The following is a 12,944-nucleotide window of genomic DNA, read 5'->3' on the forward strand; positions in this document are numbered from 1 at the left end:
TGTTCTTCAGGACTGTGGAGAGTAGAAACCTCTTTAGTGCTTAACACCAATAGGTTTTCCTCTTGTATGAAAGTGATAAATTACTGCAGTTTTGTGGCCCTACTGAGCAAGCAAAATGTGTTGAAATGAATCAACTTCTGCAGCTGACTCTTTCGCACAACAGACAACCACAATAAGCTGATTACTCATCCGTCATGTGATCAGCTGCCAGTTCTTGAAGATTGCTAGTGCATTAGCACATGTAAACACAAGTAGCTTGATTCATTCATGCCCACATAACATCTTTCTCTCACACAACTTCCCTCAAACATTTAAGACATTATTTATTGACATAAATTGATAAATAATCACCATGTTAACAAACAAAATATATATTTTTCATATATTGCTCCTCAACAAAATGTATTTAGATTTGCTTTTTAAGTACAATCTAAATCACGTCAACTCAATAGCCTAAAACAAGATTGTTATATCACTGTCTTTCTCTCACGCGCGGCGCACACACAGGAAACAGATTTGTTGATGTCACAGCACTGGGCATGTCCATAAGGTAGGCTACTGACAACACTTCTAGAGGATTACCAAAGCTAAAGTCTTTGCATCCACTTTGGTCATTTAGACCTCCTTTTGTTTTTAAACGGCACTTGTTGGAAGGACCCCCCCTTACTGAGGACTTCAGATAGGTAAGGTAAGATACAGGTGCCACACACTGCATAAATGTGTCCAAAACTTTACGTGCGCGTCGGTGAGCTACTGATAGAACTTTAGTTAATCCTGCTACGATAAAACAAACCTTTTAAGGTTGTGAATGTATCGTAAGTCTTAAAATTACACAAACGAAGATTTAAATGAGCATGTATGGATTAAATGTCCCCGCATATAAGAACCAAATGTGTGTTTCTGTGTGCCCTTACTGAACATTGGATGGTCACGTGCGTTTGGCGTTTCATTAGGCGTTTGTCGCGTTCGTTCTCATGGGAAATACGCGTGAGTTGATGTGCATTTCTCCGCTTTGCGCCGATGATCAGCAGCAGGGAGGCGTGACGCTCCAGCAAACGAGCACCATACACACCGAAAGGCGTTGGCTGCCCAAATTTATTTTTAATTTTCGTCACTTTCAAAATAGATATTTATTAATTAAAGTCCATTTTCAGTCATCTTGTTGTAGTCCAATTTGGAGTTCTTAAATCAGCTGTGATTTGGACGTCATTTGGTTTTGGTTTATAATAACATGATCAACCATCTGTTTTTACAATGACTTATAACACTTATCAAAATTTAGAACATGCCTGAATGCACTTTAAAACCTTGATTTGTGTGATTGCGTTTTAGCATTAATTAATCACATAATAATATTAATATAAAATAAGTTCAAGATTTGAAAAAAAACTACTCCAGGGTCGTAACAGGGTTGCAGATTTCAAGCTAGTTTGGCACCAAATACTGGTTTGTTAAAAAAAAAAAAAAAAACCCTTCTCATTTCTATTTTTTTTTACTTTTCTTGTTAAAGGCTTGAATGGTTTGATGATCATAATCCACACAATAATTTATGTGAAAATACACAATACAGTTAAGTACACTACCGTTTTTTAAAAATGTTTTTGAAAGAAGTATCTTATCCTCTCCAAGGCTGAATTTATTTGATCCAAAATACAATAAAACATTAATGTATTCATATTTAATACATTAATAGTAGTATAGTAATATTTAATGTATTTTAAAATGTAGTTTATTCCTGTGATGGAAAGCTTAATTTTTAGCAGCCATTAATTCAGTCTTCAGTCTCACGTGATCCTTCTGAAAATACTTTAGTGTTACTTCAATTCAATTGAATGAATCCTTGCTAAATAAAAGTTTTATTTTCAGTAAAACGATTACTGAAAGATCACCAAACTTTTGAGCAATAATGTATAAGGTATTATTTACTTTGCTTTGTTGGAGGTTGTGAGAAAATTGTGGCACACAGTTATATGCACATTAATATAATTAAAACTAAAATGATAATATACATTTCAACAATTTAATATTGTTTGGAAATGGGCTTAGAGGCAGTTGATGTGTTGAAGATTAACAAAAGTTTGTTTAAGCTAATACTAAGCCAAGACATCACAGAGGTATTGCTCCGATCCATGTCTAACAGAGCCCTAAGCTGAAAATTCAGACATTGGAACATATCTGGAAATTTCCCCTGCACAGCCGTAGCTGAGACACAGAGATGATTTTTACACAGGTTGGTGATGTGATTCATCACAAAGCATTCTTCCATGAGTGTATAACACTGGATGCCATAATTGTCTCTGTTTAAAAGAACTACTTCCAGAAAGGCAAATCTATGAGTGATTGTATCCAAATGGCTTCTATCATTCCTACTTGGATAAATGTATGGTGTTCCAATTGAATGACCCATCAGTTTATCTATTTTTTTTTTTTTTTTGCTTCATCAATACGAAAACCAAAATCTACAGTGTCATCTATCTTTCATACTAGCTACAGAACACACCAATGGATCCCAAAGAAGATCTCATGGACAGGGACATCACTCTGACTGTACTGCTCCCAGGAGGACAGGAGACCACAGCCACAGTGCATGGAAGGTGAGCGAGAGGGAAACAATAAAGGTGATTTTGCACATTTTCACCAATTCTGGTCATATTTTAATTCACTTGTGTGTGTGCGCTTGCAGTAAACCAGTTATGGATGTTCTGGTTACACTGTGTGCTCGACACCATCTCGTTCCATCAGATCATGTCATAAAGCTTATTTCCACAAATCAAAACCACATCAATTTCAAACCCAACTACATGATTGGCTCTCTTGAATTTGAAAGAGTTGTCCTGCAAACCAAAGGAAGTGATAACAAGAAGAAACCTCATGTTCCTGTGGTAAGTCTGATTGAAAGCTTAATTGTATCCATATCTCATAATTTTACCTCGATTAACATATTATCTTAAAATTACATTTTTGGTTTTCAATTTGTCAAATATCAAGCAATTAATCTAGGATTTGGCTCCTTATGGTGCCTAAAACAAGTGTATCTTGCGGAGTCTGAATTGTCATACTTTCATAGTAGGTCACCCAGGGGTTGGGCACAGGGTCTTAAGTCACATCTTAAGTCATTCTCTAAAAACTGAATTTCCCAGGCAACAGTTCGTCTTCTGATAAACTACAAGAAGTCCCATAAGGCAGTAGTACGGGTCAATCCTACAGTGCCGCTGGCCGAGCTGATGCCCACAGTGTGTGAGAAGTGTGAGTTCAACCCTGATACAACCATCTTTCTGAGGACATATCAGTCAGAGGAACCTCTGGATCTCACCCAAACACTCAATGACTATGGAATCAGGGAGCTGTATGCCAAAGACATTAAAGGTTAGAAAAATAAAAAAAAGAAAGAAAAATAGGGCAGTGTACAAGCACCGTAGTGACATTGTGGCAATGTTGCATACTGTATCATATTAATTTCAAAACACCATACAATGTGCAGTACATACTGTGTGTGTTTAGTACACATTATGGGTCTCATTCACTAAATAATTGCATGAATTATTCAGTAAGTTCACAATCTGTGATAAATTTACACCTAATTTGCACATTTTCGTGTGCACAGGCACACAAATTTGTTTTTAATCTCATTATTATGTAAATTATTTCACAGTATCACAAATGAGTGATCACAATTTTCACATTCCCACAATTCTCATTTGCATTAAACACACCCAAACCATCTCCATATTCTGCTAACTACACAACCTTGTATGTTTTTATGCAGAGAAAACATGTAGTTGCTACATTTTTATTACAATTAATTGTATGAAAGTTATTAATGAATCATAATTTATAAAAATGTATACATAGATTTCACAAACAAAATCATAAAAATACACAGTAAGTGATGATTTTTGAACAAGGCATCTGTTTGCATTTACATAATTAAATATGTGAATGAAGTAATATTAATAATATTAGTCTTGCAATTTTTTTTAACTAAGAGGCTCTTTTGTTCTTATCCAGGTGGTGATGAAGAACAGAAATCCCTAGTCAAAGAAAAGACCCACAGAGAGAAGGGAAACAAAGGTTTCTTTGGATTATTCAAGAAGAACAAGAAAACACCTGAGCAGGTTTGTACACCTGTCAGTCTGTTTGGTTTTGCAATCTCTGCAATCTGCTGGTTGTCATATTAAGGAAATGATGGGGGGAAATATCATAACCAAATTGTAAAACACTTGTGCTGGTCCACCCATATGTCTCTGCATCCGTTTATCTCTTGGCTTTTCTTTACATCTGTTTATCTTGTCTCATGTTTTTGAACATTAATTCAGTTTGCATATAGAAAAAAAATATTACTTTTCTGTAATATTTGACTTCTTTCAACATATTAAGTGATTTATTTATTTGTTCTCCCTTCTTCTTCTACAGGCTGTGACTGGCAGTGCTCCCATCTCTCTTGAACGGAACGGCCAATGTGCAGACAGGGTGAACGGTGTTAATGGCCACTTAACCTTACCCATGGTCACTGCCGACATGCCAAAGAAGAGACGCGCTCCACAGCCTCCTTTGACGGTGTCCCAGAGTGTCACTTGTGGACTTCAGACCAGAGATTTTTCCAACCTATCAGAGAGTAACTCTGCTGGAAAACAGGTAGGAATGCTGTGGGCATCTCCATACCAGTCTAAACAAACCACTGTACCATTGGCCACTGAATATTCATATTAGTAGGCATCAGTGTTATTTTGGTATTATTAATATACTACTATAGTATACATTGATATTTTGAATTAGCCTTTGTTTTTATATTGTCAGTTTTCATGTAAATTTTTGTATTTATTTCTTGTGCTTTGATAATTGTAATTATTTTTATATTCTTGTATATCTTAATTTTTTTAAATAAATTTAGTATTCAAGGTTTTTCATATAATATATATTTTATTTCAGCTTTATTTCAATTAAAACGTTTTGAATTTAAATTTTAGTTAACAGTAACAACACTGGCATGCAGGAATGTGCAGTTATGCTGATCAGAATCCAATTTTATATTTAAACAGTAGGCTAATTATTCAAATAAAATAGTATGTATGTGAATGGTTCTGTGGCATGTTTTAAAGACATGCTATTTTTTTCTGCAGTATATACAGTATATAGCTCATAATATTCAGATTTTCTTTGTGCTTGGAATACTACCTACTTTATTTGCTAAAAATATAGTATATAAAAAAAAAACCAGAATGAATTACAGTATCCCACAGTGCAATGCACTCAGTTTGACCCTCAATGCCCACTGTGATCTTATATTTTACTCATTACTTGATTGCCAAAATTTAAGACATTTTCAAACAGAATTTAATTTAACAATAAATTAAACTACAGTGTAATGAGGTTATGTGACACCTATAGTATATTATTGTTTAAAATTGTATAATCTATATTTTTCCACTTTAAGTATTTGCTATGCAGTACACATTAAGCACTATGTAAGTATTTTATTCCAAACATAACCTCACTGTGCTTTGCTCAGGGTCAGCTCAGTCGTATCTCTTCCACTGAGTCCTCCCTTAAAAGGACTAAACGGAGAGCTCCGCCCCCACCATGTGATGGCCCCACCCCATCCGAGTCAGATAACAAAGGTATACATTAATTTTTGTTAATGTTTTTTTAATTCTTCTGTGTTTAAGCATTTGTGAATACTTGTGTGCATGCTAGTGCTGGTTTCCTAGATGCCAAGTATATGCAGTTTCAGCATAGAATCAAGCTTGAACAAATGTGAGGAAAAATAGTATTTGTTTGTGCTTGCCAACTGTGTTGGATTAAGTATTTGCTTTTGTTTTGCACTGTACTACCAGGAGGGGGCGCCTAACAGGCAGCGCAGTCTCCTTTCCTCCTCCTCTCCTCCATGCATGCTTATCTGTTCCTGCTTTCATTGGTGATGGGCTATTTGTCCTCTGTGTCTTTACATAGCCTTCATGTCTTATGCACATTGCACTGAACTTAAGTTCTTGTTGAGTCTTGTTCTGTTGTTTAATTGGCTTCCATGCTTAATGTCACTCCCTCTTGCTTTAAACTGTAATGTGTCTTTTTCACCTTGTTAGTTAGTGTAAAGACAATGTAGTATTCTAGAGGATAAAGTAATGCATTCTCAGGTCAATAACAGTCAGAGTCAATTTATGCCTTAGACAGATGGATTTTATTATTGTTTGTAGGTTCAAATGTTTTTAATATAAAGTTATTTCAGTGTTTGTGTAATCTGTAGCAATTTATCACAATAATTGTGCCTTGATTTTGAGCCACAGCTCCCAAGAAGGTTGTAATCAGTGTTTGATATTTTTATCTACGTAACTGCAGTTCAACTTTATTAAGTTCAATGTGTTTTTTTTTTTTTTATTACATGTTGGGGTCATAAGGGATGCTTTTGAGAATAAAATCTTAAATTATTAAAAATTCAGAAATTCCAAATGAATTCATCAGCCACAAATAAATCAACATTTTTAATTAAAGTTTTGCCCTTTTGCTTTTTGTTAGAATAATTTTAATGTTATATTTGTCATCAACATTCTGTGTGCTTGTGCTTTATTTTTTCTTCAGAATTTTGTTTGTTTGTTTTTTCATTTGTTGTTGTTGTTGTTTTTGCCAAATTAACTTTTGAAATGAAATTTTCTAATACTGATTCGTATTTGAATAAATTAATTAAAAATACATATTGTATGCTGTGCTGTTTTTTTTCCCAAGGTGCTATATTAGTGATAGGTTGCAGATGAGATGGTTTTACAGAAAAGCACAAGATACACTCAAAAAAATACTTGTCTTGTCATAACACTTTGTTTCGCTTCAGGAGGAAGCTCAAGGGGACGTCAAGAGTTCAGACAAATACAGAGCTTACATTGCTGACCACTGCCCTGCAATTGCTAAAGTTATGAGTGAACTTGCAGAATCTCTGCAGGCACGGCAACAGAGAACCCTATCTTCTGTAAAGTATGTTCATTTTGCTGAATTCATTTCCTGGTTTGCACTTCCTTTTGAGCATCTTCTTATTGCATAGATCTAATCTGCTATATGTGAAAATACAATATGAATACATAGGTATTATAAACATTAATGTCTCATTTTTCTGTAAAGCTGCTTTGCGTTGTGAAAAACGGTTTAAAAATAGTGTGTGTGGATGTTTCAGCTAGATAATATCAGCCAGGAAACTAATTCTATTTCACTATTCACTATTTATTTTTATTTATTAAGTCACTGATTCTCAATATCTTTTCTTTCAATTTCCTCTGTAGTTCTTCTATATCCCAGAATCAGCTAGCAGAAGATTCTTCCACAGGTTTGTTTTCTGAGCATCACACCCCTGAGGCTGAGCTTAAAGCATTTTCTGGCTGTCAGCTGCTGAGAAACCCCTCTGAGAGAGAAGGTTTGATGACCTTCACTGTGGTTCCACAGAGACATCAGCAGAGCAGGCAGTGTTTTGAGGTGCCACTAACCTTACAGACACCCGACATGGCTAAAGCTGAACAAGAGCTGTGCCCTCGAGACCAAGATGCTCTTGAGATCCCCACCACAGAGCTTTTGGAAGCAGTCACAACAGAATCTTTCAAAAATGGGTGCAAGCGTTCAGATAAAAGTGAGCACTTACCAGAGGTTCTACATCTACAGCATGTGAAGCAAGAGAATCAAGCTTGTACAGATGCAGAGAATGAGAATTTGGAACTTAAAGATGAAGAGGAAGAATGTATTCATCTAGAGAACATGGTGCTTGAGAACTTAAAATCACTCCAAAGAGGCCTCTGTAATCTAGAACATTCAGGCAGCATAATGAACAATCTAGAACTAAAAGACAGTTGGGCTAATCCTTCAAAACTTGCTGATAGGTCACCACTCAGTCCAAATACACATCTTGTGGCGCAAGAGGAGATGGAAGAGCATGCTTTGGTGGAAAATGGAGAAGAAAAGGATTGGGTAGAAGAATACAAAGAGAGGAGAAGGAAGTTTCTAGGTGGTGATGATGGTATGAAAAAATTAGATGTTTGGGGAAGGATTCAGAAAGAATTTACGAACACTCAAGAAGAAAAAACTTTGCAAGAAATGGACTTCCCATCACCTCCACCATCTGTCTGCTGGGATGAGAATAATGGAGAAAATGAAGAGGATTCGAGCAAGCAAGAAATGCAGACCTGTGATGAAGACCTTGATCAATGGGCAAACTTTGACCCAAAACCCAAATATATACCTTATCCACAAAACGCCACACCAAAAGCCCATTCTCCCCAAACTAACACTGATCTGAACATCTCTAGGGCTGAAAATAATTGCAGCTCTGATCCTGAACCTCACAGAACTTCCTTTTTATCCAAATCACATTCAGGCTTTGACCCCTACCCTCCTGCAACAGTGTCTCTTTTCGCCTTGGCTGTATTTCAGAAGGCTAAGCGCTCCAAATCAGGGCTGGATCCAAACTGCTCCAGGAGATGGAAACTGCCCGTGCACACACACAGTGAGTAAACCGATTAAAGACATCACTGAAATATTAATAGAAGGGTATTAATATTAATGAGAGGGAGAACATTTTTATGTTTGTTGTCAATTACGGACAGTAATTGCTAAATTACATTGATGTCCTTGCATTGCATTGTCAACCACCCACTTTAAAGAAGCTTCTTGGGCTGGAACATATACCATTCAAATATAGCTGGAAAACTGACAGTACATTCACATTTATAGTGTTGCAAATGATTTAAATTTCTTTTTTTTTTTTTTTTATAAGCTAGTTGCAGTGATTTTTTTTTTTTTTTGCAACATATTTTTATTGAAAACTGAATCGAGTTACATAGAATTGACAACTTTTACAATTTAGATTTTAAACAAAATAACAGAAAACAAGAAAAGAAAAAGACATAACCAAACCAAACCACCCCACCCCACCCTACCTCACCCCGGCTTACTTAAAATCATATACAAATATAAAGTATAACAGGATTTAGTCTGGTAAGACTTGCAAGTCTGCAAAATATGATAGAAAAGGCTGCCAGATATAAAAAAAACTTTGTCAGTGTTTCCCTTCATTGCGTACTTGATTTTCTCAAGTTTTAAGAAATGCATAGCATCAGTAAGCCACTGTGAAACTGATGGAGGATTTGGAGATTTCCACTTTAAGAGAATTCGACGTCTGGCCAATAAAGATGTGAATTTGAGAATTTCTTTCTGTGCCCAATTAAATTGATCTGATTTGTCTGGGGTCCAAAAAATAGCAATTAAGGGGCAAGGTTGAAGGTGTATTCCTATTATAATTGAAATTATGTTGAAGAAACCAGACCAAAAATCGTGTAACCGTGGACAAAGAAAAAACATGTGGCTCAAATGACAACATGGGTTAAGACATCGTTCACATTTATCTTCTACTCCAGGGAAAATTGTAGATAATCTTGCTTTGGAGAAATGGAAAAAGATTTAAATTTCAAATAAATGCTGAACTTTTAATTTATCAAAATAGCCTGAGAGTTTTAAAAAATATTAAATGTTTCTAATAATTAACATTTTCTAATAATAAGAAATGTTTTTTTTTTTTTATTATTTATGAGCAGCAAATTAGCATATTAGAATGATTTCTGAAGGATCATGTGACACTGCAGACTGGAGTAATGATGCTAAATATTCAGCTTTGCCATCACAAAAATAAATGAAATTTTTAAATAAATTAAAATAGAAAATATATTTTCAGTTGTAATAATATAGTATTTCACAATATTTGTTTTTATTGTATTTTTGATCAAATAAATGCAGCCAGTGAACATTTGGAACAGTAGTTTATCTTTTGTCACCTGCCAGGAAACTTAACAGGATGAAAAGGATGTTAAGGCCTCTTTCAGATGTATTGGTTTGTTCATTGTCACAAGAGCAAGGTGTGTCTGGGTCAGGGATGAGTTATGTACATGTAGTTTGTAATGTAAATGATGTCTGACACTCAAAATGGTCTCTTTGTTTATTTAATGGGCATCTTCGTTCCTCTAAGCAGTGTATCAGTGTTTTGTATGTCTTTATGAAATTAAAAATGATGACTCATTCGAAGAATAACTCAACAGAACATGTAACTTCCATCACTGATGATGGAGTAAGTGTATGTTCTGTGCACAACCATAATGTACTGCATGTGGCTTTCTTAATGTCTGACGTGAGCTAAAAATGGACCTGGATCTAGCTTTCAAACCTGGCTCCAGAAAATATATAATTGGCAGTATGAGTCTTGCAGAATGCTGGGACTTACTATGGTGTCTTGTTTTTTTCCAGGTAATTGATGGCCAGTCTGAAAGTGTTCATTTGGCTTAAATGAGGAGGATGTTCTTCACCAGAATGAACAGGAGGACACACTATATTAAACTACTATATTAAAACTTCTCTTATTTCTTATCATAAGATTGTTTGTTTCTGTGTTTTAGAATTATGAATATTTTGAATGATGAAAAACATTCTGAAAGATTTACCTGTATTTCCCCCTTTTTTGTACTGATTTTCACATATCCTTTCAGAAAGGAGTATTTTTCCAGCCTTTTAATTGACTCAACAGGAACGTTTTTGTGCCAAGAGTAAACTTTGCCCCCACTGAATACACTTGGGGTAAAAACATGTAATGTGTACATTTTTGTATATTAATGAAGACTTATATTGCCGAATTGAAGCATTTGTTTTTGTGAGTATAAATAGATATCATTTGTTTGTAAACTTCAGGCAAAGTGTTTCATCATTCAGATTTAGAGACAAATATAAAAGCAAAGACAGAGTGGGTGGTGCTGTGATATTAAAGAAATAGTTCTCCCAGAAATGAAAAAATGTATAAAAATGTACTCACCCCTCAGGCCATCTCAGATGTAGATGAGTTTCTTTCTTCATGAGAATGGATTTGGAGAAATTTTGCATTACATCACTTTTTAACCAATGAATCCTCCGTAAATCACCATACATGACGACGACGCTTCTTCCATGCAACCATAATGGTAAAATGTTATGAATTGTAAGAAATCCTTAGTGATAACTATACCATAACTGAGATATTTATACATGGAATCCAAAAATTTCACATTTGTAAAATGCACACTTGTAAATAACATATCTGTACATTCATTTAAACAATAACATGCTTTTTCTCTATATTTCTACTTCTGTATATAGTGCATTATTTAATTTTCCGTTTTTCTTATAGTGTTCTCTACCTTGTAATTCCTATGTATGTCTGCACTATCATGTATGTTTGCACTATGTTCATACTTTTTTCTGCACTGGAAGCTCTGGTCGCCAAGTGTTTGTAAGCATATTGGTAATAAAGCTCTTTCTTCTGACTCTGAAATCCTTAGTGATTGTTAGCACATTGCTAGTGTGTTCAAGGCGCTAAATGGTTACCTTTTGGTCCCAAGAATATACTCTATACTAGGTCTATACTTGGAGAAAGTCTGTTAGCATTCCCAGTGGTTGATATTCACTGTCACGTGATATTTATTTATTTATTAATCTTTTTTTGATGATTTTATTGTCCTTGGAGTAAATATAAGTGTAACTTGTATGTTTGTAAACTCATTTAGTGTAACTGTAAAGAAGATCACTAGGGGGCAGTATATACCAAGAGCCCCAAGTGCTTCAGGACCTTGTATTGTGCATGTGTTTTTGTCAGTCACGGCAAACACTTTTTCCCTCACTGATCCCGATGTGACTCACGTACTTTGCGGATCCTTTCAACTGTCATTTTCTTAACGATAAACACATAGGTCAAATCACAGAGGAGAGATTTTTAACCAGCGACACAGTGTTATTTCTGTTTTCAAATACCTACCTCTTTCTGCTAGTAACATCTTTTCTGTCTGTCATTGACAAGTTCTATAGACTTTATAAAACTAAGGGGAAAAAGCTTTCAGTGTTACTTTATTCTGTGGGCAGTCAAAGACATTAAAAAGGATGAAGTTTATTTATCTTCCTTGCTTTTTGTTTGAGGAGGACTCTCTCAAGGCCGCAACAGCCTGCAGAGCGGTTGCATCTCCACCTTTTAGACCTTCAGCCATTTCAGATTTTCATCACTCATTTTCAAGGCGTGTTTTCCTGCCCTCTGAGACACCTCTCTGTGGTGTGTAGGAATGGTTTTCCAACAGACACGGCTGATTGAATAGGACCCCGCTAAGCAAAATGAGGGGCTTTTCATCAAATTGGGCTATTGAAACCCACGTGTGGGCATAAACACTGCGGGTATATGTTTGCCATAGCCAACTGGGATATAGGTGGGCTTTATTGGTCATCTGACCTATGCATGTTTTCTATTTTATAAAGCTAGTTTGATTTACATGTGTGAGTATGCTGAGGAACTGATCGAAACGCTCTTGCGTTAAAATATGCACCTTGTGTAAAGTCCACTGGTGGTGCATGAGATGGAGGAAGCGTCTAGTTCTCCCTGGTGGACTGGTGCCTTTCTCACCTCCCTCATCAGTATTCCGGCAAGTTTGTGGCGCACATACTTCCTACTGGTCACTGAAGCCAGATCAGCGCTCCCTCAACCCCCGCACAACACAGACACACCCGGCGAGAGCAGAGCGCCACGCACACTCATGAATACTGATCACCTAAAGCCCTAATTAACAATCAGAGCCAAACTTATTTACATAAAGTCTGTCTCAGATGGAACTGGCCTCAGATGAAGCTGTGTTAGACAGATATCTGCACTTAAAAATCCAGTGAAATCTATTTATGACTATGATGGCTCGCTGTGTTCAATGGCACAACAGCCAAAAGTAACAGTTTTGGCCTGTAGTACATACAGTATATATATATATATATATATATATATATATATATATATATATATATATATATATATATATATATATATAATATATATGTGTGTGTGTGTGTGTGTGTGTGTGTGTGGTGTGTGTGTGTGTGTGTGTATACTGTGAATATATTCTCTCACACACATATGAATTACCATGCAT

General features: G+C 35.6%; 2 protein-coding genes across 8 annotated transcripts; both read left to right on the forward strand.

The window, feature by feature from the left end:
• Positions 1-398: 398 nt before the first annotated feature.
• Positions 399-6,557, forward strand: LOC109089011 (cordon-bleu protein-like 1). Of its 7 annotated transcripts, none has more exons than XM_042757844.1 (8): positions 399-550; positions 2,488-2,594; positions 2,684-2,882; positions 3,141-3,366; positions 4,009-4,115; positions 4,414-4,635; positions 5,510-5,618; positions 5,835-6,556. In XM_042757844.1, the coding sequence occupies exons 2-8, from the start codon at positions 2,503-2,505 to the stop codon at positions 5,846-5,848; spliced, it is 969 nt and encodes a 322-aa protein (XP_042613778.1). In that variant the 5' UTR covers positions 399-550; positions 2,488-2,502; the 3' UTR covers positions 5,849-6,556. The 7 variants fall into 7 exon arrangements, with proteins under 7 accessions (XP_042613778.1, XP_042613777.1, XP_042613780.1 ...); XM_042757843.1 differs by having other exon boundaries at positions 494-688; XM_042757846.1 differs by having other exon boundaries at positions 494-688; positions 2,494-2,594.
• Positions 6,120-11,309, forward strand: LOC122145409. Its single transcript, XM_042759180.1, has 4 exons — positions 6,120-6,131; positions 6,821-6,960; positions 7,263-8,473; positions 10,264-11,309. Exons 1-4 carry the CDS (start codon positions 6,120-6,122, stop codon positions 10,269-10,271), a joined length of 1,371 nt encoding a protein of 456 aa, XP_042615114.1. The 3' UTR covers positions 10,272-11,309.
• The last annotated feature ends 1,635 nt before the right edge of the window (positions 11,310-12,944 follow it).

This window comes from Cyprinus carpio, chromosome A6 (assembly GCF_018340385.1).
Source record: "Cyprinus carpio isolate SPL01 chromosome A6, ASM1834038v1, whole genome shotgun sequence".
In the NCBI taxonomy this organism is placed as follows: Eukaryota; Metazoa; Chordata; class Actinopteri; order Cypriniformes; family Cyprinidae; genus Cyprinus; species Cyprinus carpio.